The sequence below is a fragment of the Stegostoma tigrinum genome, chromosome 37 (genome assembly GCF_030684315.1).
Source record: "Stegostoma tigrinum isolate sSteTig4 chromosome 37, sSteTig4.hap1, whole genome shotgun sequence".
Taxonomy (NCBI): Eukaryota; Metazoa; Chordata; class Chondrichthyes; order Orectolobiformes; family Stegostomatidae; genus Stegostoma; species Stegostoma tigrinum.
The window spans coordinates 22,200,604-22,221,858 of NC_081390.1; the positions used below are offsets into that span (position 1 = coordinate 22,200,604).

Here is a 21,255-nt window from a genome sequence, read left to right on the forward strand (position 1 = left end):
AGTTGACATTTCAGACGTAAACGCAGATCAGCCTGACTCTTGAATTTTGTATAATCAAGTGAAACCTCGAGTACCTTTGTGCTTTGCAGTCATTCTTTGATACTTAATAGAAACCGAAAGAACTGCGGATACTATAAATCGCAAGTTCTGAGGAAGGGTCACTCAAATTGAAACTTTGACTTTAATTTCTCTCCCCAGATGCTGCCAGACCTGCTGAGCTTTTCCAGTAATTTCTGATTTTGGTTCTTTGCTGTTCTCCGTGCAGTGATCTTCAGCACTTTCTCCATGCTAGTTTATAGTGTTACCTGGATGGATAGAACAATATGAAGATTCAGCTGCTTGTTCCTCTTCTAGGATCATGGAATTGATGGCAGTATTTTCCAGAACCCAGCAAAACTTCACCTGACGATCGGAACACTCGTCCTGCTTAATGAGCATGAAGTCACCAAAGCCGTTGAATTGTTGCAGAAATGCAAGGAGGACTTCATCAAGTGAGTAAAGCCCCAGGCAACTTTCAGCCATCAGCTTCCTGCTCCTCTAGTGTTCTTTGACTTGCTGTCATGTTCCAACAGAGAGATACCATCAGGGTTTATGGTACCTGGGACAGAGTCAGTGTTTTCAGATGGTTCAACCATCAGAAGTTTATGACAGCTGTTGTTAATACAGTGCCAACTATTTGAAGGCTTCTGCAAGAAACATTATGATAGCAACCAGAACTTCCCAAAAGTATTACCTGCGGATTATCATTACCCTGAATTTTTTAATATTATTCTGTCATTTTTAAGGGAAATTGTGTATATTTACTTGTTGCATGTGACTTAGGCCCAATGATCAGAATGTGATTGTGTATGTAGTTCCAAATTGACTCAATCCAAATCTCTGAAGTCGCAGGAATGCCCTGTAGAGTCTAGTGTCATCCATTAGTGACTAGATCAGTGTACTTGTGATAAATGTGCATTGAAATGGTCCTGTTTTAAATATTTGTGACTCCACAAGAATGTTTGTAGTATGCAGCATACAGTGAGAATGGTCTGAGAACTCCACTTCTGCAAACACTTAAATTTGCACATGTGTGTAAAGACTGAGAACTCATTCACATGGTCTGCTTGAAAAAATCTCATAGACAGCCTTCTAACTGTTTTCTTTCCCATTCTGTGCTCCAAGTGCCAAAACAAGGAAGGTTTAAGCAAGTAATCTAAAGCACAAGTGCACATTTCTAAAATTTGCTTCACTGTATCTCACCCTTGCAACAAATTAAATAAAAGATCTTCCTCATTGCCAGCCCAGCTTGAACATTCGTTGACTCAAAATCCCTTTACACCAAATAGCTGCATTTCACAAAAGGTCTTTTGGAGTCACAGATATTTAAAACCAGTGTCTCCTGAGATGCTGCTTGTCCTGCTGTGTTCATCCAGCTTCACACTTTGTTATCCCCTCAATGTCCTCCTGCCACTATTGGAATGATCTAGTCACCACTAGATGTCATTACACACTTGATGTTGCTCTCACAACTGCACTGAAACTTCAGAAATCCTCTTTCTGACTGTGGGGACCAAGATGTCCAATAAAGAGTAAATGTGCAACTTCCTTTCAAAATAACAATAATAACATGAAACAACTTTCAGTAATCCACAAATAACACCATTGGGAGATTCTCACTGCTATCATAGAGATATGGAAGGAGGTATGAGAATAGTTTCCTCGTACCTGAAAATATCCCGGGTACCCAATGCAAACATGGTTTGAATTAAAGAATGGGCAACACCAGAAGTCATTAATACGTGTCTTGTGAAGAGCCCTATCTGGTCCCTGCTAAACAGGTTCAGACAAGCCAGGGCCCCTGTGCTCCACTACTGGGACCTCGGTACAAACTCTTCATGTACTTGTGGGATGACACAAACAATGCTGCTCATTACTGGGGAGTTACTAAGTGAGAAGTTGTTTCCATTAGTGGGATGCAGTCGCAGAATGAGAGGACCCTCAGTTAAAATAGAGATGTGATGGAATTTCTTCTTCCAGAAAGTAGTGTGTCCCCCAAAAGTCTCTACCCAAGAAAGTTGTGGAGTTTTCATCACTGAAAGTATCTAAAGAAGAGTGAATTAGATTTTTGAACTATCAGGGAGTCGAAGGGTATGTTGGGTTGGCATGAAAGAGGAGTTGAGACTAGGACAAATCAGCCAAGATCTTGTTGAAGGTGGAGCAGATCTAAAGGGTCAGATGGCCTGCCCCTATTTACAAAATTATATTAATAGATACCTTGGCACACTGGTGCAACATGTTACAGCAACTGCACTCTAAAAGATTGATTCCTCTTTTAAAGTTGAATGATTACATCAGGCCTGAGTTAAGCCAAGAACAAATTGGGGCTCTGTTTTAAAAAGAAAGGCTGATTATTTAACAAAGAAGGTTTGTGTATACAGCATGATGAGCTGCTAGCTGGTCACACTCGTGATACGTCTTACAGCAGCACTTCTTTCAAGAGTCTCAGTCAACATGCCTTATTAATCCTCCATGCTGGAGAATTTCCAGATGCCTTGAAGCTAAGGTAACACAGAAGGGAATATTAGTGTAACTTAATGGAACTAGTTTCTATTAAAAAAAATGTATTTTGACTATTTGAGTTTATTGCAGACGTAAAAATGAAATGTAATAGAAATAGGGAGATCAGACAGCATCTGAAAATAGGAATCTTTAATCTGTCTTTTCTCAGCACTGATCTCATAGGCCTGAGCATATTTGTTTATATTTTCAATTTGGAAATTTTGCTGCCCCACACCAAGCACCTTTCAACTTAATATTAAAATGCCTCATGTTTGAAGACCTCGCTCCTCCCTCTGTAACCTCTAACCAGAACCATACTTTCAAGCTCTGTTGTTTTTTTTCATTATTCATTCACAGGATGAGCTAGGCCAGCATTTATTCCCCTTCCCTCATTGTCAGTTCATGAGGTTCACGAGAATGGTCCCAGAAGTGGGAAAACTTAACATACGTTTGAGGACTCTGGGACTATACTCATTGGAGTTTAGAAGGATGAAGGGGGATCTAATTGAAATTTACAGAATACTGAATGGCCTGGACAAAATGGATGTTGGGAAGATGCTTCCATTGGTAGAGAGACTAGAATCTGAGGGCATAGCCTTAGAGTAAAGGGAAGACCTTTTAGAACAGAGATAAGGGGAAACTTCTTCAGCCAGAGAGTGGTGAATCTATGGAATTCACTGCCACAAAAGGCTGTGGTGGCCAGGTCACTGAGTACGTTTAAAACTGAGATAGATTAGGTTCTTGATTATCAAGGAGATCAAGGGTTATGGGGAGAAAGCAGGAGAATGGGCCTGAGGAACTTATCAGCCATGATTGAATGGTGGAGCAGACTTGATGGGCCACATGGCCTAGTTTCTGCTCCTATGCCTTTTGGTCTAATGGACAGTTAATAGTCACATGGAGGCCAGACCAGGGTAAGGATGGCAGTTCCCTTGCCTAAAGATTGTTAATGAACTAGATGGGTTTTTCCTGAAACTGGATATATGGTCATCATTAGACATATAATTCCAGATTTTTTGTTTATATTGAATTCAAAGTCCACCATCTCTCATAGTCTCCAGAACATAACCCGCGTCTCTGGATTAACAGTCCAGTGATAATGCGACCAGGCCATTGCCTGCCCTTCACTCTGACTTTGGTCTCATGTGCAAACTCATGCTTTCATCCCAGCCCAGGTGGTCTTATGCTCAACCATTAGCATGCATAGTCTGAATTGTACCCCTAAGGCCCTCTGCCCCTCCACCATTTCCTTCTCCTTGACAACCCTGCATTACACTAGGCTTTTGAACTAGTCACCTTCCTGTTCCCATTAACCTCTGTCAACCCTAGAACTCTGAGGCCTCTATTTCTCCAGTTCTGACCTTGCACATCCCAAGCTCACCTTTTGGCGCCTGTGTCTTCAGCTGCTTCGACCCTAAACTCTGGAATTCCCCCACCTCAACCTCTCTACCTGTCTTGCTCCTCCTCCTTAAGGTATTCCTTAACAGCTACCTCTTTGACCAAGTTAATGGTGACCCACGCTAGTATCTCCCCATGTGACTCTGTTTCTAATTTTCTACCTGAATTTTTCTGTCAGTCTCTATTTTAACAATGCTGTGCAGCACATGCTAAGACACTGGGTGGATGTGGCCCAGGAAACAACCTACAGCCAGTCCTGATGCTTCACAGCGAGAGGGAGTGATGGCACTTGTGCTGCTGAATATTCTGTGACTTGTGATGAGGGAATGATTCAAATCTGTCCTTACAGCATGTAGTTAGAAGGCAATGGAAGAACCATCCCTGTTGTTTTGCTGTTGGCAGACGGGATAGTTTCATGTGCAGAAAGTTCCTCATGAGGCTGGAGAAACAGGTCTTGCCGAGGACTATGTGAGTAGAAACAGTGGTAGATGGGGCTGTGGGACCCTGAGGCTTGGGTTCCAAGTCCAGTTGTGGTGTTGGCAGAAGATTGTCAACCTGGATAAAAAAAGGCATTTACCAGTGGTTGGATCCTTTGCATTTTGCTTGAGGGAGGTAGAAAGAATTGAAAACTCTGGCACATCCAGATGAAGCATATAACCATTCCAATCCTTAATGTGTTTAGTTGTCAGAGTGCCATAGTAGAAGATGCCTTGCCTCCATCCTGGTATTGCTGTTGTATTTTCCACTGCTCTCTATTGTGCGAACAGTAATAAAACAACAAAGCCTGCTGAGAGTCATCAGAGGGCGTGAATATAAATGAGTGCCAATGTGTTCAACCTCCTGCTTGAGTAAACAGCTTTAAATAGTTTCTCTCCAAGGCCAGTGAAAGATTGGAACAGTATCCCTCAGGAGATTATGATGCATTCATAGATTGATGTTTGTTAGGCATGCATCATGTGGTTTACATGATGAGCACTAATGAGAAGTGAAGTAATTAATGCTAATTGTGCAGTAGCTTAAGTACAATTCTATGCTGCTTGTATGTTTGCCACCACAAAATTAAGGAAATGCTTCACAATATTTAGGGCAATTTTAAAAATCCGATTAAGTGTAACCTGCAAAAGTTTTCAATCGTTCCTTTATATTTTCATATATTATAATTTTTTTGTTTCATGTTTCTGTTATTGGTTCCAGTTGATGCTTCAGTTTACTCAGTAGCATTTTCATGTCTAGGACAGGAGATTATAGCTTCAACACCACTCCTGAGTTGGAACACCACTGTCAGGGATGCTGTCCTTCAGATGCAGTTTTAAATGCACTAAGCAAGAAAAGAAACTACTGAAGCAAAGTAGTCTCTGGCAATGCCTTGCTAATGGATTTTGGGAGAGGCCAGGGCTAGTGAAAGCAGCAGAAGAGTAACAGGGGTAGATTAGATTAGATTCCCTACAGTGTAGAAACAGGCCCTTAGTGCATAGTGATAATGGGAACTACAGATCCACACTTTGTTACCTTAGTGCATAGTGACTGCAGTGACACAAGATGGCCTTGATAATTAGAGGGTTTCAAACAAGAACAATCAGGGTGAAGTCAGACTGTAATAATCTGACCTAGAACTTTAGAAGGATCCTCTCTCCAACTGAGATAATCTGTATTAAAGCAAAAATATCTTATTTGTGTAATAACAGAGGATTCAGATATGCCAGGTAGAACCATTGATCATCCCCAGTAAGGTTGAACACAGTAGGTTTAGAACAACACACCGTCCTTTCAAATTCTGTAATGTTTGCAATCCAAATTGTACTGTACAACTATTCGTGAATATCTGCCATCTCAGAGATAAAGTTTCAACCTTTAAATTCCTTTGCCTCACTTTTACTTTTTATAGCACTTTGCTTGTTTTTTGTAAGTGGCAATGTAGCTGAATGATGCAGCCCATTTACTCTGAGCTGCAGCAATTACAGGCATTTCTCACCATTTTCTGTATTAAATGTCTACTGGAGAGTGCTGCAAAAGGCTTCAATCCTATTTCTCCTGCTGTGCTGTTCAGGTCCAGTTAGTGGCAAATGAGCGTCTATCAATTGTAAGCTGAAGTTCCAATGCAGGTTTAAGCACAACAGAAATAAAGACTGGCACTTATATAGCACCTATAGGGAGACTGTTGAATAGACAATAGTAACGTCACTGGATAAGTAATCTTGAGGCCTAGGTTAACATGGGTGGATGGGATGCTGCCCAAGTGCAAATCCCATCATGGCAGCAGTTGGAATTTAAATGCATCAAACTCCAATCTCAGTAAGGATAAATGCGAAATGATCAATTGTTGTAAAATTCCTGTTAGGTCTGCTAACATCCTTTAGGGAAAGAAATCCATTGTCCTTACTTGGTCTGGCCTACTAGTGACTCCAAACCCATATACAAATCTTCTCAAAACTCGCTATTATGGCTGACTCTTAATTGTCTTCTGAAATACCCTAGACAGCCCCTCGCACAATGAGGTGTAGGCAATAAATGCAAGCCTTTTCAGTGATTCCCACACCCCATGTAATCATTATTTTAAAAAGGCAAAGTAGTGCACTGGGCTGAATCTGGGACCTTCGGACTAAATTCAGTTGCAGCTTCCTTTGCTTTGTCTTGGTAACCTGAATGTGGTTTTTACCAAAATTACAGCAGCATTGCAGGAGAAACTCAAAAGAATCTGCTCGGATTTCTACCTTTTTACCATGTGCAAGACTCAGTTAAATATGCTGAATAACGGTATTTGATGTAAGTTGTCGGAATTATATGTACTTTAATCTTTTTTATTCTAGATATTTTACTTTGAATCGTGAATGTGGCATGCAGATTTGTATATGTCTGAAATGGTTTGGTGACTAACATGTTAGTTTTTCTGTAGCTATGGTGATTTTTTTTGTATGAGAGAGTTCCTGGGACATAAAGGGGTTTAACGTTGTGCAAGAATACGAGCAAACAAAGTAAACGGTCATGCTTTAGGCTTTCAGTGTGGAAGGTCAGATTTTTTTTTTCTTTTGATTTAGGAAAAACACCCAAGCTCAAAAAAAACATTTCAGAATGAGTTTAGCAGTTTTGCGGAAGTCTGGACTGGAGCTGAATATGTCAAATAGTTGCTTCTGACAAAATAAGGAGATGGTTTATAACTGTTAAGAAATGGGTCACCTCAATGTCAGCAGTTTTGTTTGAAGTTTTCAGACCAGAACTGTTTGGTTAAAACCGTGATGGGGTTGTTTGAAGCTGAGAAAATATAAGCTCAGTCATAGGAAGACTTGCAGATGAAGCTGTTAGATTCTTGAGACAGAATTTTGAAGCCATTGTCAAATTAAGCCCAGTAGATGTGAAAGAGAAGGGAATTCTCTGTGGTGTGAGTACTGTAAAGATGTGATGTTGAGGTTATTGGGACTGTATTTAACAGTGCTTCTAAACCTTTAAACATTTGTTCTATGTAAATAGTTAGCTTTATTCTATTCGATCTTCATTTCTTTTGTGCAGTAATCTTCTGTTTTGTTATCTTCAGCATTGCATATTTTGTGTTTCAGTGAATGACTATCTCATTAAAACTAAAACGAAAAATAAAATATGATCAATCAAGAAAGATTTCCATCTAGGATCTGATTTGTCCAGTAATAACATTAGCTAGGATCACAATGTTTTTCCTAAGTTATTTGTGGCTTCTGCCACTGAACAGGCATTCATCTGGCCCTTTATGAGTGAACTCTATTTTTAATTTTGTCCTACCATTCTGTTTGCAGTTAGATAATGGAATTTTTTTATTTGAAAGAACTATTGAAGGAGAAGGAGACATAGGGGAACTTCAGAGAGAAAGTAACAGATGGTTGGCAGTGGAATGATAAACCACTTGGGCAGGGTGCCCCGATCACATCCTAGATCTGACTGGGCTTTATGAAATCATTATACACCCCTGGCTGTAGCACACAGCTCGTGCCAGCTGCTGTATACTTCAAATGAGGAAGAGATATAGAAATTCAGGAGGCAGGAACATAAATGAAAAAGGAGGATGCTCCATGTTTGAGTTCTTCATGGAAGGAATGCGGAAGCTGCATCTTTAAACAAGAGAAGAATTGTATTTCAGTAGCACCTTTCTTAACTTTAAGATTCTTCAAAGTATCCTTACACAAACAGCTTTACTTATTGAAGGGTAGCCACTGTTGTAATCATCCAAAGTGCTTATTACTGCAGATTTCACTCTATTCACAAGACCTTCCCTGTGATTTGGTTTTGAAATGGACCTGAGGTAAACTCGATCAGCGTGTGCAGCAGAGAAATGTTGTGAAAGTGGACTGTGATGGAAGAAAATTTGGTAATTTGGGCTCCTTTTTACAGTCATGTCATGTTATTGGGTTATGGCTCTGTGTGTTTTGCAATGTCTGAGTGTTAAGCGCTTTGCAGTAGCTTACAGGGTTACAATTATACAGTGGTCCCCATCGAGACTGTTACAAAGAACCTGTCTTGATTCTGATATTCAATAATGTGAACTGAACAAAGTTACTTTGAAAAAGTGAGTCCACAAGACCTAAATGACCCATCACAAGGCAGTGGTTTATACTTTATATACATAATAGTTGAAAACTTGAAAACTTTGTAAATTACCTTCTTTCATACGGTGCCATGCAGTGATTCTTCAGTTACATGGAGTAATTTGATTGATCCACTGACCAAGTCATTTTGGATTTTTTTAATGAGTATTCCAGCAGCTGTGTTTTCTGTCCTGATTTTTATGCAGCATTTCACTCAACATCAGGATCACAGATTACAGCTGCATAAAGAACAGATGGAATTATTTTAATATTGAATCAGAGCAGGAGGAATCCTTTAGGTTCTTGTTGAAATCTATTCCTTAAAACTGTGTCGTGAGGAGCCACCTCAACAGTGATCTCCCTGTCTCAATCTTTGCACGACTAACACTGCACAGTAACTAACAGAGGAAATTAGACCAGGGTGAATGGCAAAATATGTGAACTGATAGAATATATAACTGCCAGAGGAAGGACAGAAAAATAAGAATAGAATGGACAGTGCCATTGAAGTATTATCTGTACTGTGGTAAGTCGCACCTTTGTGTTATAAATACTTAGATCAAAAATAATACCTACAAGAAAATGTCTTAAAGAATGCACACATCTTTGATAATTTGGTAATCGGCATCAACAGGCACTCTTCAGAAGAGCTATACACACGTTAAGGAGGATGAACTGAACTACAATGAGCGAGGTTTCAATTGTAAAGGAAGGAGCTAAGGAGAGAGCGTCGAGAGCAGTATCACAGAAGCCAAGAAATAACTTGCATTAACCTGGCACTTTTCTTGTCCTCCGGATATCTGAAAGCATTTTCTTTTGAAGTTAGTCACTGTTGCAGTCTTGGAAACATGTCTGGTTTCTGCACAACAAACTCCTACAAACAGCAATGCAATTGTGACCTGATGGTCTACATTTAAGTGAGGTTGGTTGCAAGATAACTATAGCCCAGGACACCTGGGCTTTCTTTGAATATTGTGAGAGGTCTTGCATTCCCTCTTGAAAGCGCAGATTGGACTGAGTTTAACATCTCATCTGAAACACCAGCGTCTTCAGCTTTGTAGCACTCCTTTGGTCGTGTACTAGAGTGTTACGCTGGATTGTGTGTTCATATCTTGGGAGTGGGACTGGAGCCTATGGCTTTTTGACTCTTATCTGAATGTGGATAGCATTGTCCAAGGTTGGCACCTTTATGAAGTTGAAGGAATGAACTACCAAAGCATATTTATTGAAAAAGCCAAATAAATGAGGAGAACCTGGAATGCTAGTCTATTGTTGGTCAGTAGAAGATGAAGATGAAGATGCAAATTTAAGTTGGTGTAAAGTAAATTAAAATGGATATTTTAACAATTAAAGGTGGATATTTGAGTTGATTTATAAGGTTAGGCAATAGTACTGATGGGTAAGGGTCAGATAGCCATGTGGCCATTTCACTGTGTGTAAGTGTGTGTGTGTGAGTAAGAGAGAGAGAGATGGGAGAATATTTGAGTAAGACTAATTAAAGAATTCACCGCTTCATGGGAGGCTCACTGATGATGTTACCTAGAATGGTGACGATATGTCTGAAAACGAACCTTCCAGCTCAGCGAGCAAACTTACGTCCAGAACCTCAACCTGAGCTACAAATCTTCTCAAAACTCGCTAGCACCTTTTGTAGTTTATATTTTGTTTCTGATGCCTTGTGGGATATGACTCATTTGTTTAAATTGGAGACCCCAGTCTTTAAATAGTCATTGTGGCTGCACTTGTATTGAGTGTTTGCTCATCCTGTGACTGACTTGCACTATGCTTCTGTTCCAGCAACCTTACTGGTGGAAAGCCTCTCTTGGTGAGAATGGAAGGGATTGAATACATGAACGATGACCCAAGTATGGTAGATGTACTTTATGGAAAGATTAAAATGAAGAATGGAACAGACCAGTAAGTGATGATGAACTTGACAATTTAATCATTCCCTGTGTGGTTTCTGAAGAAGACCAGCTCCCCCACAGATCATAGATGCAAAAACAAATGTACCCTTCCCTCTCGTTTTGCAATCAAATGTCTCCAAATTGGTCCAGAGACCCAGATAATGTTATGGGGGCCCAGGTTCAAATCCTGCCATGGCAAATGATGGAATTTGAATTCAATTTTTTAAAATTGGAATTAAGAGTCTAATGGTGACCACAAATCAATTTCGGATTGTTATAAAAACCCATCTTGTTCACTAATGTCGTGTAGGGAAGGAAACTGCCATCCTTATCTAGTGTAGCCTTTTTATGATTCCAGACCGACAGCAATGGGTCTGGGCAAATTGGGATGGACTATAAATGCTGGCCGAGCCAGTGACGCCTTCATCCCATAAATGAACGTCTTGTTTAAAAATTCCTAGCCAACCATTTCTGCAGGGAACAGTGTCTCCAACGGCCATTCATGTTGTAGCTGTTTGGGAAATTTTTTGTCATTGAAAATTGTATTCATGCACCAAATACTTGGACTGCACTGCCAGAAAGGGAGGACCGAGTATATGAGGTTTGGTGCCATTATTGGTGCCACGAGACTTCGTCCAGCTTCCACTGGTGAAAATGTTATGAGCTGAGCTGAGGACTATTTTACACCTGTGATTTACTGAATGCTGTGGTGGTGCTGGAGGGGGCGAAGCAGTCTATGATATGATATGATTTATTATTGTCATATGTACCTAGGTGCAGTGAAAAGTTTTTTGTTTTACGAGCAATACAGAGATTACACAAAGTGCAATAGGGTAATAAGGTGGAGCGAGGAATACAATGTTACAGCTGTAGAGAAGGTGCACAGAGAGCAAAATCAACATTTATTTTAAAATTTGAGCAACCCATTTAGAAGTCTAGTAACAGAAAGGAAGAAGCTGTTCTTGAATCAATTGGTACATGTATTCAAACCTCTATACCTTCTGCCGAACAGAAGAGAGTATAACCAGGGTGGGAAGGATCTTTGAGTATGTTGGTTGCTTTTCTGAGGCAGTGAGAAATATGGATGGAGTCAGTGGATGGAAGGCTGGCTTGCACGATGGACTGGGCCATGTTCACGACTCTTGATGTTTCTTAGGGTGCTCTCAGTCTCTAATGGCCATAAGTGCTCTGGCGCTATATTACTGACCAGTGCAGAAATCTGTTTCAGCAGTTGCTGTCCAGTGTCAGGATCCTGGGTCAGGTGATATTAAAGACATCCTGTTTATAGTTACTTATTTACATGGAAAATGGAAGTCATTCTCACCCACGCAGGGGACCTGATTGTTATACTGCTTGACAGCCTTACTGATTGGAATCCCTCTCTACTCCTCCAGAGATTTCTACATTGTGTCACTGTACCAGGTGGGGTCCCACCGGAGGCTTCGACTTGGCTGATGGTATCACTACTAGCCCATCCTCGCAAGTCAGATCGTAGAAGAGAAATTTTTAAAAAAACAAAATACTGCGAGTGCTGGAGAAACTCTGCAGTCTGGTAACATCTGTGAAAGGAGAAACAGTAAATATTTTGAGTTTGATGTGACTATTGAAGAAGAATTCTTTTTTCCTCTGTCTCCACAAATTTGAACAGACATGCTGAGTTTCTCCAGCACTTTCTGTTCTCAAGCCAGAAGAGATTGCCATGTTAGAATTTAGGGCAAGAACCCCTCCTGTGACAGTGTAAAAATACTTTTTACATCCCCTCAGGCACCCAAAGGGCCGAGTCATTTCGCACCATTTTTATGCTGTGTATTCCTAGTGTGACAAAGGAAAATTCACGTGATCCAAAAATGGCTTTTTGAACTGTTTTAGTCATGTCCTTTTGAATGCCCCCTGAGGTTGGATTTGGAATAATTTATATTGTTGAGTACAGTCTGTGAATGTGTTTTGTTTTGTTTATTTGATGGATGCATGCAACACATTTATTTCCTATCCCCACATTGTCCTTGAGAAGGGAATGGTGACCTGAGCTGACTTCTTCAACCTCTGTAGGCTATATGGTGTGCGTGCACCCATAAGGTGGGAGTTGTTGCAGTGGGAGTTAAAGGACATTTTGCAGCCACAGTGAAGGAGCATTCCAAAGAAGAGTACTGTCGGACTCAAAACATTAACTCTCTTTCTTTCCCCACAGATGCAGCCAGATCTGAGTTTCTCCAGTATTGTCTGTTTTTAAAAATAGGGTTCTCTGTTAGTTTTGATTTTGGGGAAGTCGTGTAGCGTAGTGGACAGCCTCACAATGACCATTATATGACATTTGGTTGTGTGTAAGTGTCATGACTTTTCTGTCACCATTAATATCAGTTTGAAACATCAGTCCCTGAGCCAGAATCTCGTGGTTCAAGTCACACACCAATACTTGATGGCTAAGGAAATAGTGCAGCCGAACAGCTTGAGTAAGAACTTGTAAATTATTCCAGGACACTCCAATAACAGGTTGTAAGGGCAGGAGAGATTCCTGGTCAGCCACATAATGGAAAAAAACGTGGCATCTCCACCATTGCTATCACAGCTTCAGAGCTATAACATTTTTAGGTGTGTTTTAGGGACCTCAGTGCTCAGGGTTATGAAGAAATAAAATCAGTGAAGGTGGCGAGAGCGCATCAGATATTGGCCTGTTGAACCTCTGCAGCCGCTCACTCAAGCTTTAGTAAGTCCTCCTTTCCTATTGCTCATATTGCAGATAGATTTTGTCTGAGAGAGGCTGGCCTGACCCATTTTGTACTTGTACTTGTTGGAGAAATTGGACTCAGGATTCATTGGTGGGTTACAGCTGCTTTTTGAAAATGAAATAAATGGGGAAGACTGAAGAAGATGATCACTATGTTAGTATGCAAACTGAGCTGGCTACAAGCAAATTGAGGGGACTGTAGAGACACCAGCTTTAAGTGTTTAAAAGGGAGCTGCTTAGGAAAATGATGATGTTTGGGAATTATAGAGAAAAGGGCAATGTGTTGTGGATCAAACTATTAGCCGTGTCACATTCAACAAAATTGCAAGGAAATGTAGATGGGCTCAACTCCCTCCACATCAACAAATGGTGGTTAAGTAGAGATTTTCCTGTGCTTGCTAATGATGGGAATCCCTCAGACTTGGGGTGAAATAGACAGCAGTTAGTTCCTTATCTTCCCATTCTCCTTTTGACCCCACTGGAGTGGGAGGAAAAATCCACTTTGAAACATAAGCTGACCAAACACAATAAAGGTGTGGTTACTGTCATAAAACATGAAATCTGCTTTACCTTCTCCAATCTTATGTATTGTATTGTATTGTATTGTATTGTCTGCACACAGTGTGGCCTGCTCTACACTGGAGAAACCAAACGCAGGCTGGAAGACCGCTTGGCGGAACACCTGGTCCACGCACAAGCATGACCCTGACCTTCCCGTAGCCGTCAGTTTAATACAGCGTCCTCCTCACATGCCCACTTGCCTTGTCCTCTGCATGCTGCAGTGTTCCACTGAATCACAACACAACCTGGAGGAACAACATCTCATCTTCACACTAGGCACTTTACAGCATTCTGGATTTAATGTGAGTTCATCATCATCAATTTGTGAACAACTCCATTTCTTCCTTTACTTGTTCCGTTCTGTGGCACCGTGACCTCTCCACCCTCCCCCCATGCCAGAGGCACTGTGTTGTTTCCACTCTGGCAGCTAGACACACCATTGTTCTGCCGTTCTCACATTCTGATCCCTTAATCTGAATTATCAACGTTCTTTCTCTCCCAGCACGTTACACCACCCCACCCCCCCCCCACCCCCCAAAAAAAAAGCAGCATAAATGCTTTGGTGATGATTTATCTAAACTCAAAATGTTAGCTTGCTCTCTCTCCATAGATGCTGCCTGATCCACTGTGATCTCCAGCGTTTGTTTTCAGTATAAATCTGGTTTTGGTTCCCTTTCGTCGTCTGTTTCTGTGACCAGTAATTCTTTTGTGAATAGATTGCAGCTGATTGCAGATGGACTGATGGAGCGATTTGTTGCTTCTGGACTGATGGAGAAGGACTGGGACAGAGTAAAGCTTCATGCTACTTTGATGAACACTCTTTTCAGGAGGGACCCAACAGGTATGTGTTAACTGGTCAACCCATTTCATTTTGCTTGCCCAATTCAACATCACTCTATGCTATGTTTTTCATAACAAAGGTTAATTTGCCATAGCAACCCTGTGGTCCACAAGGACTGTCTTAATAGAGAGAGAGAGAGAGAGAGAGAGAGAGACAGACACACACAATGGTGGCCTTTTAACCTGAGGGTCACCATGCCTCATGTGAGGGGAGAGGTTGAGAAGGAGAGTCTGTTGTGGTACCCTCGGACAGTGTGGAAACTAAACCCATGCTGTTGACATTGCGTCATAAACCAGCCAACTGCCCTAATCAACTACTGCTTGTTCGCCCAAAGAACATGCAGTCATCAACCTGCTTTGTAGACCATAATAATTAAACTCTTAGAATTCAAGGTACTGGTATAAAGATGTTTCACAGAACTTACAACATTTCCAGATAGAAAAGGCAAATAAATATTATGGGTATTAAATCATGGATTATTGCAGTGCCACGGAGCAGGAAGAGGCCATTCAGCTCATCAGGTCCGGGCCAATCCTTTGAAAATTAGTATGAATTAATCCCACTCCTTCCTTGTTCTCCTCATCTTGGCAATTTTTTTTTTCCTCATTTTCCTACCAGACAATACATTTCACATCCTAGTCATGGATTAATTCTGAAATGTTGATCCGTTTCCATAATGCCTTGTGTAGTGATGTCTTGACAGGTGCAGAAAGACTTTGAGGAGTGTTTAGGATTTCATTAGAAGTATTAGAAGGAGGGAACTATCCCATTATTGCTACAGATTGGTGCACGACCTCACACCACAATTGCCTTTGTGCATATTGCTGATGCTGAGATTGACAGCAGTTCCTCTGTTTGTTTCCGGATTCACCTCAGCCCTTGGTCAGACACATAGACTAATTCAAGCAATCCGTGTATGTAATGAAGAGGTATAGTTATGGTTTGTGGTTCACTTCAAACTGTGTCCCATCAGCAGCTCCTCCAGTATGGAGTAATAAAGCACATAATTTTACTCTGGCTAGCTGGAGCGAGGAAGTCTGGGCTGGGCGATGTTTAGAGTTGTACAGGTGTGCAGGATGCTGTTGTCAGTATTGAGTTGTCTACCTGTTTTCAACCTCAAAGAAACTGATGAAATGTTATCTTTTTTTAATCTGGTTTGACACTTGAATCTGTTGGGCTTTTGGTAAGATTAATGCACTCTCCCTGAGGGCACGTGGAATGGTTTCAGGGTGATGATAAGCCTATGTTGATGTAGCTCACAGGTGAAAAATAGTTATTATGGGGGAGCAGCTGGACAACGAACAGTCCCTTTCGACCCTCATACACACACTTGCTCTGATGCTCGCTCGTTTTCTCTCTCACGCGCTGTCTCGCTCTTGCTTGTGCTCACACTCTCGCTCCGTCATGGCCCCTTCTCCCTCTCGCATGCTCCCACTCATTCGCTCTCACTCCAATCCCACAAGAGTTGTTAATGTCCATGGGAGAGTGGGTTATCCATCCAAGTGTGTTCCAGTGTCATTGAATGCTGCTGATTGGCACCTTCCAAAGTCCAGGACTTCATCTTTGAGTCTCTGCAGCAGATGCTCCACTGAGAACAGGCCACGATCTGATGCCATCTTGTCATTGTTGACCCGGACCTAGAACCAGAAGAAAACCCCTTTGGGCTGTATGTTTGGCAGCTTGCCACCACGTTCTACGGGGAAGTTAGGAACAGACAATAAAAGCCAACCTAGCTGCCAAACACCCACATTGCCTTGAATAAATTATTTAAATAAAGTGTACATTGTGAATTGAAGCTATAATTGCAGTGCCTGACCACAATTACAGAATGCCCCATACTGTGATTCATAAGACATAAGAGCAGAAGTAGGTCATTTAGCCCGTCGGATCTGTTCTGTTTGGGGGAAGAAAAACTGAACTGCGTTACATTGTAATCTGAGATTTGAATTGTGATGTATCTTTATAGAATATATATATAATGCATACTTTTGGTGTAGAAAAAGGTAGCTTTGTTTTAAATTAATTCACGGGATAAGAGTGCCACTAGGCCAGAATTTATTGCCCATTGCTAATTGCCCAGAGGGCAGTTAAAAGTTAACCACTGTGTTGCAGGTTTGGAATCATGTGTTGGCCAGACCAGGTAAGATTGGAAGTTTGAGTGAGTGATAATGGGAACTGCAGATGCTGGAGAATCCAAGATAATAAAATGTGAGGCTGGATGAACACAGCAGGCCCAGCAGCATCTCAGGAGCACAAAAGCTGACGTTTCGGGCCTAGACCCTTCATCAGAGAGGGAGATGGGGTGAGAGTTCTGGAATAAATAGGGAGAGAGGGGGAGGCGGACTGAAGATGGAGAGAAAAGGAGATAGGTGGGGAGGTAGGGAGGGGATAGGTCAGTCCGGGGAAGACGGACAGGTCAAGGAGGTGGGATGAGGTTAGTAGGTAGGAGATGGATGCCCATCATGGGCCTCCTGAAGTGCCACAATGATGCCACCCGAAGGTTGCAGGAACAGCAACTCTTATTCCGCCTGGGAACCCTGCAGCCCAATGGTATCAATGTGGACTTCACCAGCTTCAAAATCTCCCCTTCCCCCTCCGCATCCCAAAACCAGCCCAGTTCGCCCCCTCCCCCCACTGCACCACACAACCAGCCCAGCTCTTCCCCTCCACCCACTGCATCCCAAAACCGGTCCAACCTGTCTCTGCCTCCCTAACCTGTTCTTCCTCTCACCCATCCCTTCCTCCCACCCCAAGCCGCACCCCCAGCTACCTACTAACCTCATCCCACCTCCTTGACCTGTCCATCTTCCCTGGACTGACCTATCCCCTCCCTACCTCCCCACCTACACCCTCTCCACCTATCTTCTTTACTCTCCATCTTCGGTCCGCCTCCCCCTCTCTCCCTATTTATTCCAGTTCCCTCTCCCCATCCCCCTCTCTGATGAAGGGTCTAGGCCCGAAACGTCAGCTTTTGTGCTCCTGAGATGCTGCTTGGCCTGCTGTGCTCATCCAGCCTCACACTTTGTTATGTTAAGATTGGTAGTTTCCTTCCCTAAAGGACATTGGGTTTTCTGACAATTGACAATGGTTTCATGGCTACTCAATTCCAGATTTTTATTTTGCTGAGTTCAAATTTGGCTATTTGCTGTGGCAGGATTCGAGTCTGGGTGCTCGGGACATTACCTGGGTCGCTGGATTAACTGCTCAGTGATAATACCACTAGGCTGTCCTCTCCCTTTCAACTTTTCTAACACTGATTCCACACTTATCTGAGTTTGCAAATGAGGTACTAATAAATGTGAGTCAAGGATATTTCAGAGTTGCATTCATAAGCTTTGATTTTGTGGTTACAGAGTAGTGACTATGTTGATCCCTGAATGATGCACATCTTTGTCTCTTTTCAGTTGAAGGTCGATTCAGTACTGCTTTGGGGAAGCAGAATTTCCGTGAAAGGGAGTCCTTTGATGCAAGAAATGTATTGAAGGTTGGTTATTCAGGAGCAACCTCTGATCGGGAAAATATATTCAATTATAGACTGTTAACGGGAACTTGAAAAATACTGAGTGGCTCCCAGTTGGTCCCGTGACTTTATGCTCTGACTGCCATAGTGAGCTGTGCAAAATGGCTAGGTGAAATACCTGCTTGTGGATTTTAAGTGGTTTTGGGTTCAGTAATTATTTTATTCACCACTCCAAGTCTGTTAAAGCTCGATTGGAGCAGGCTTCTATTTATAGTACAATTAGTCCAGACTTCAGCAGTCAAAATAATTTTTTCCAATAAAGAAGTGAAGTATGCAAGCATGCCTCTGAGTTGGAACATTTGGATTTAATTCCTGCTCTAGTGACTTGAGCTCAAGAAATTAAAGTCATAGAGTCATGCAGCATAGAAACAGGCTCTTCAGCCCACAGCATCTGTGCTGACCAACAGACACCAAACTACACTAATCCTATTTACCTGCCTTTATGCCAGGGCATAATAGGTTATGGACAATTAAATGCTCAAGCAGATGCTTTTTAAAAATTGAGTCCCTGCCTCCACCACCCTCTTAGGCAGTGTGTTCCATGTTTCTAACACCCTCTGTGTGAGATCATGTTTTCTCAGATCTCCCCTAAACCACTTGCTCCTCACCTAAAGGTTGTGCCCTCTGGTTGTAGATTCATCTGTCACAGTAAAAAGATTCTCACAATCTACTCTAAGCCACTCATAACTTTGTATACCTCAAACAGATTCCCCCCTCAGACTCCTGTGCTCCAGGGAAAACCAACCCAGCCAATCCAGTCTCTCCTCATAACTGAGAGTTTCCATCCTAGATAACACCCTGGTGAATCTCCTCTGTACATCTTCAATGCAATCATGTCCTTCTGATAGTGTGATGACCAGAACTCCACGCCCTATTCCATCTGTGGCCTAACCAATTTTTTATAAAGTTGTAACAAGACTTCCTTGCTCCTATATTCTACACGCTGGTTAATGAAAGCAAGCATCCTGCCTTCTTCACTACCTTGCCTACAAGTAGTGACACCTTCGGGGATCTATGGATATATATATCAAGGTCCCTTCTTTCCTCAGTTCTCCCTATGGAGAATCATTGTCCTTCCTTTATTACATCTACCCAAAATGGATCATCCTGCACTTTTTGGGATTAATTTGCTGTGGTCAATTGACCAGCTGGTCAGTAGCAATACCTGACACCATCCTCCTCACTGTCAAAAACAGTCCAAATTTTCATGTCTGCATACTTACTAATTAAAGTTTCTATTTTCAAATCTAAGTTGTTAGTGTACTTTTTTAAAAAAATATCAGCAAGGGTCCTAGCACTGATCCCTGTGATATGCTGCTGGTCACTGACTTCCAAACACAAAAACATCCCTTCACCATCACTCTTTTGCCTCCTACTTGCAAGCCAGTTTTGGATCACATTTGCTAACTTGCCTTGAATCCATGGGCTGTTACATTTTGGACCATCCTTCCATTGGACCCTTGTCAAAGGCCTTACTGAAGCCCATGTAAACCACTTCAATTGCATTACCCTCGTCAATATATACCTTTTCAGACAGGCAGGATCTCCCTCAAGCAAATCTGTGCTGACTATCCATGGGCGATCCCTGCCTGTCTAAATGTTCATTAACCCTGACCTTCAGAATCCTTTCCAATCATTTCTTTACGGTTGACAGACTAACTGGTACATAATTACCTGGCCTATCACTGCTGCCTTCTTGAACAAAGGAACCACATTACCTGTCCTTCAGTCATGGGTGGCATGGTGGCTCAGCGGTTAGCACAACTGCCTTGCTGCTCCAGAGACCCGGGTTCGATTCCACCCTCAGCCGACTGTCAATGTGGAATTTGTGCATTCTCCCCATGTCTGCATTGGTTTCCTCTGGGTACTCCAGTTTCCTCCCACAGCCCAGAGATGAACAGGGTAGGTAGATTGGTGGACGTACCAGGGATGTACTGACTAAGTCCATTAGCCATGGGAAATGCAGGATTACAGGGATAAGGTAGGTGCATGGGTCTGGGTGGAATGCTCTTTGGAGGGTCTGTGTGGGACAGTAAGAATTCTATGATTCATCTTGCGCTTCACCTGTGGCCAGTGGAGTGTTCAATATATCCAGGGCCCAGAAATCTCTTCCTTTGCCTCCCATTATAGCCAGGGATACATTTCATTAGATCATGGAGATTTAATCACCTTTATACTTGGTAAGACATCTTTCTTATTCCTTCCTCCACCATCCTCATTGCGCCTGAAACTTCTTTTAAAAAAAAAAGACACAGTTTGCATTTCTAGACGTCCCTGATACTGCCCACGTACTCTCTGCACACTGGACGTCGTAACATTCCTTCCATATCTGATTGAGCTTTGCTCCTGACATTTCAACTACTCTGTGCCCAGACCCCCTGCCAAATCCATTTAAAACCTCAACATCACGAGCAAACCTCCCCGGCAAGAATATTGGACCCATTCTGATTCAGGTACAATCTGCCCCAGAAGCTGTGCTGGTGTCCAAAAATTCTAAGGTCCTCCTTCCTCTCCTACATCATCCCATCAGCCACACATTCATCTGACCAACGTTTCTTTTCTTATACTCAGTGGCACTAGAAGTAATCCGGAGATTGCAACCTTGGTGGTCTTCCTCCTTTTTAATACCTAATTCTCTAAACCCCTGTTGTGCGATCTCAGTTTGTTCTTTTGTCCATGTTGCTGCTGCTGATGCGTACAGCAACTGCTGGCTGCTTATCCTCCCCGTTCAGAAATGATGGGCATGCAGCAAACCAAATCCAGTGGAGCAGGGCTCCTTCAAATGGTGGGTTTTTACTGATGGCTGAGGAAACAACAGGAAGGCTCTGTCACAAATGCTGCCTGTGAAGTGGTTATCATCTTTCTGATATTGTTGCCTGCTGCCGAACCATTGTAACCTCTAATCATCGCGATGAAGTATTCTGACCCAGACTCACTGGCCATCTCACTTTGTTAGAATCCCTACAGTACAGAAGCAAGCCATTTGGCCCATGAGGTCTACATCAACCCTCGAACGGTCTCCCATCCACACCCAAACCCAAACCCCATCCATGTAACCCTGTGTTTCCCATGGCAATCCCACCTAGCCTACGCTGTGGGCAATTTAGCACGGTCAGTCCACCTGCCCTGCACATCTTTGGCAGGAAACCAGAGCACCTAGAGGAAACCTGCACAGACACGGAGAATGTGCAAACTCTACACAGACAGTTTCC

General features: G+C 42.3%; 1 protein-coding gene across 2 annotated transcripts in view; it reads left to right on the top strand.

Moving 5' to 3' along the window:
• ascc1 (activating signal cointegrator 1 complex subunit 1) overlaps positions 1-21,255 on the top strand; it is a 54,618-nt gene that overhangs the window by 24,965 nt on the left and 8,398 nt on the right. For both annotated transcript variants that reach the window (XM_048563462.2, XM_048563461.2), the window contains exons 6-9: positions 355-491; positions 10,287-10,406; positions 14,399-14,523; positions 17,928-18,007. In XM_048563462.2, the coding sequence (XP_048419419.2) occupies positions 355-491; positions 10,287-10,406; positions 14,399-14,523; positions 17,928-18,007 (462 nt within the window). The remainder of the gene's footprint in view (positions 1-354; positions 492-10,286; positions 10,407-14,398; positions 14,524-17,927; positions 18,008-21,255) is intronic.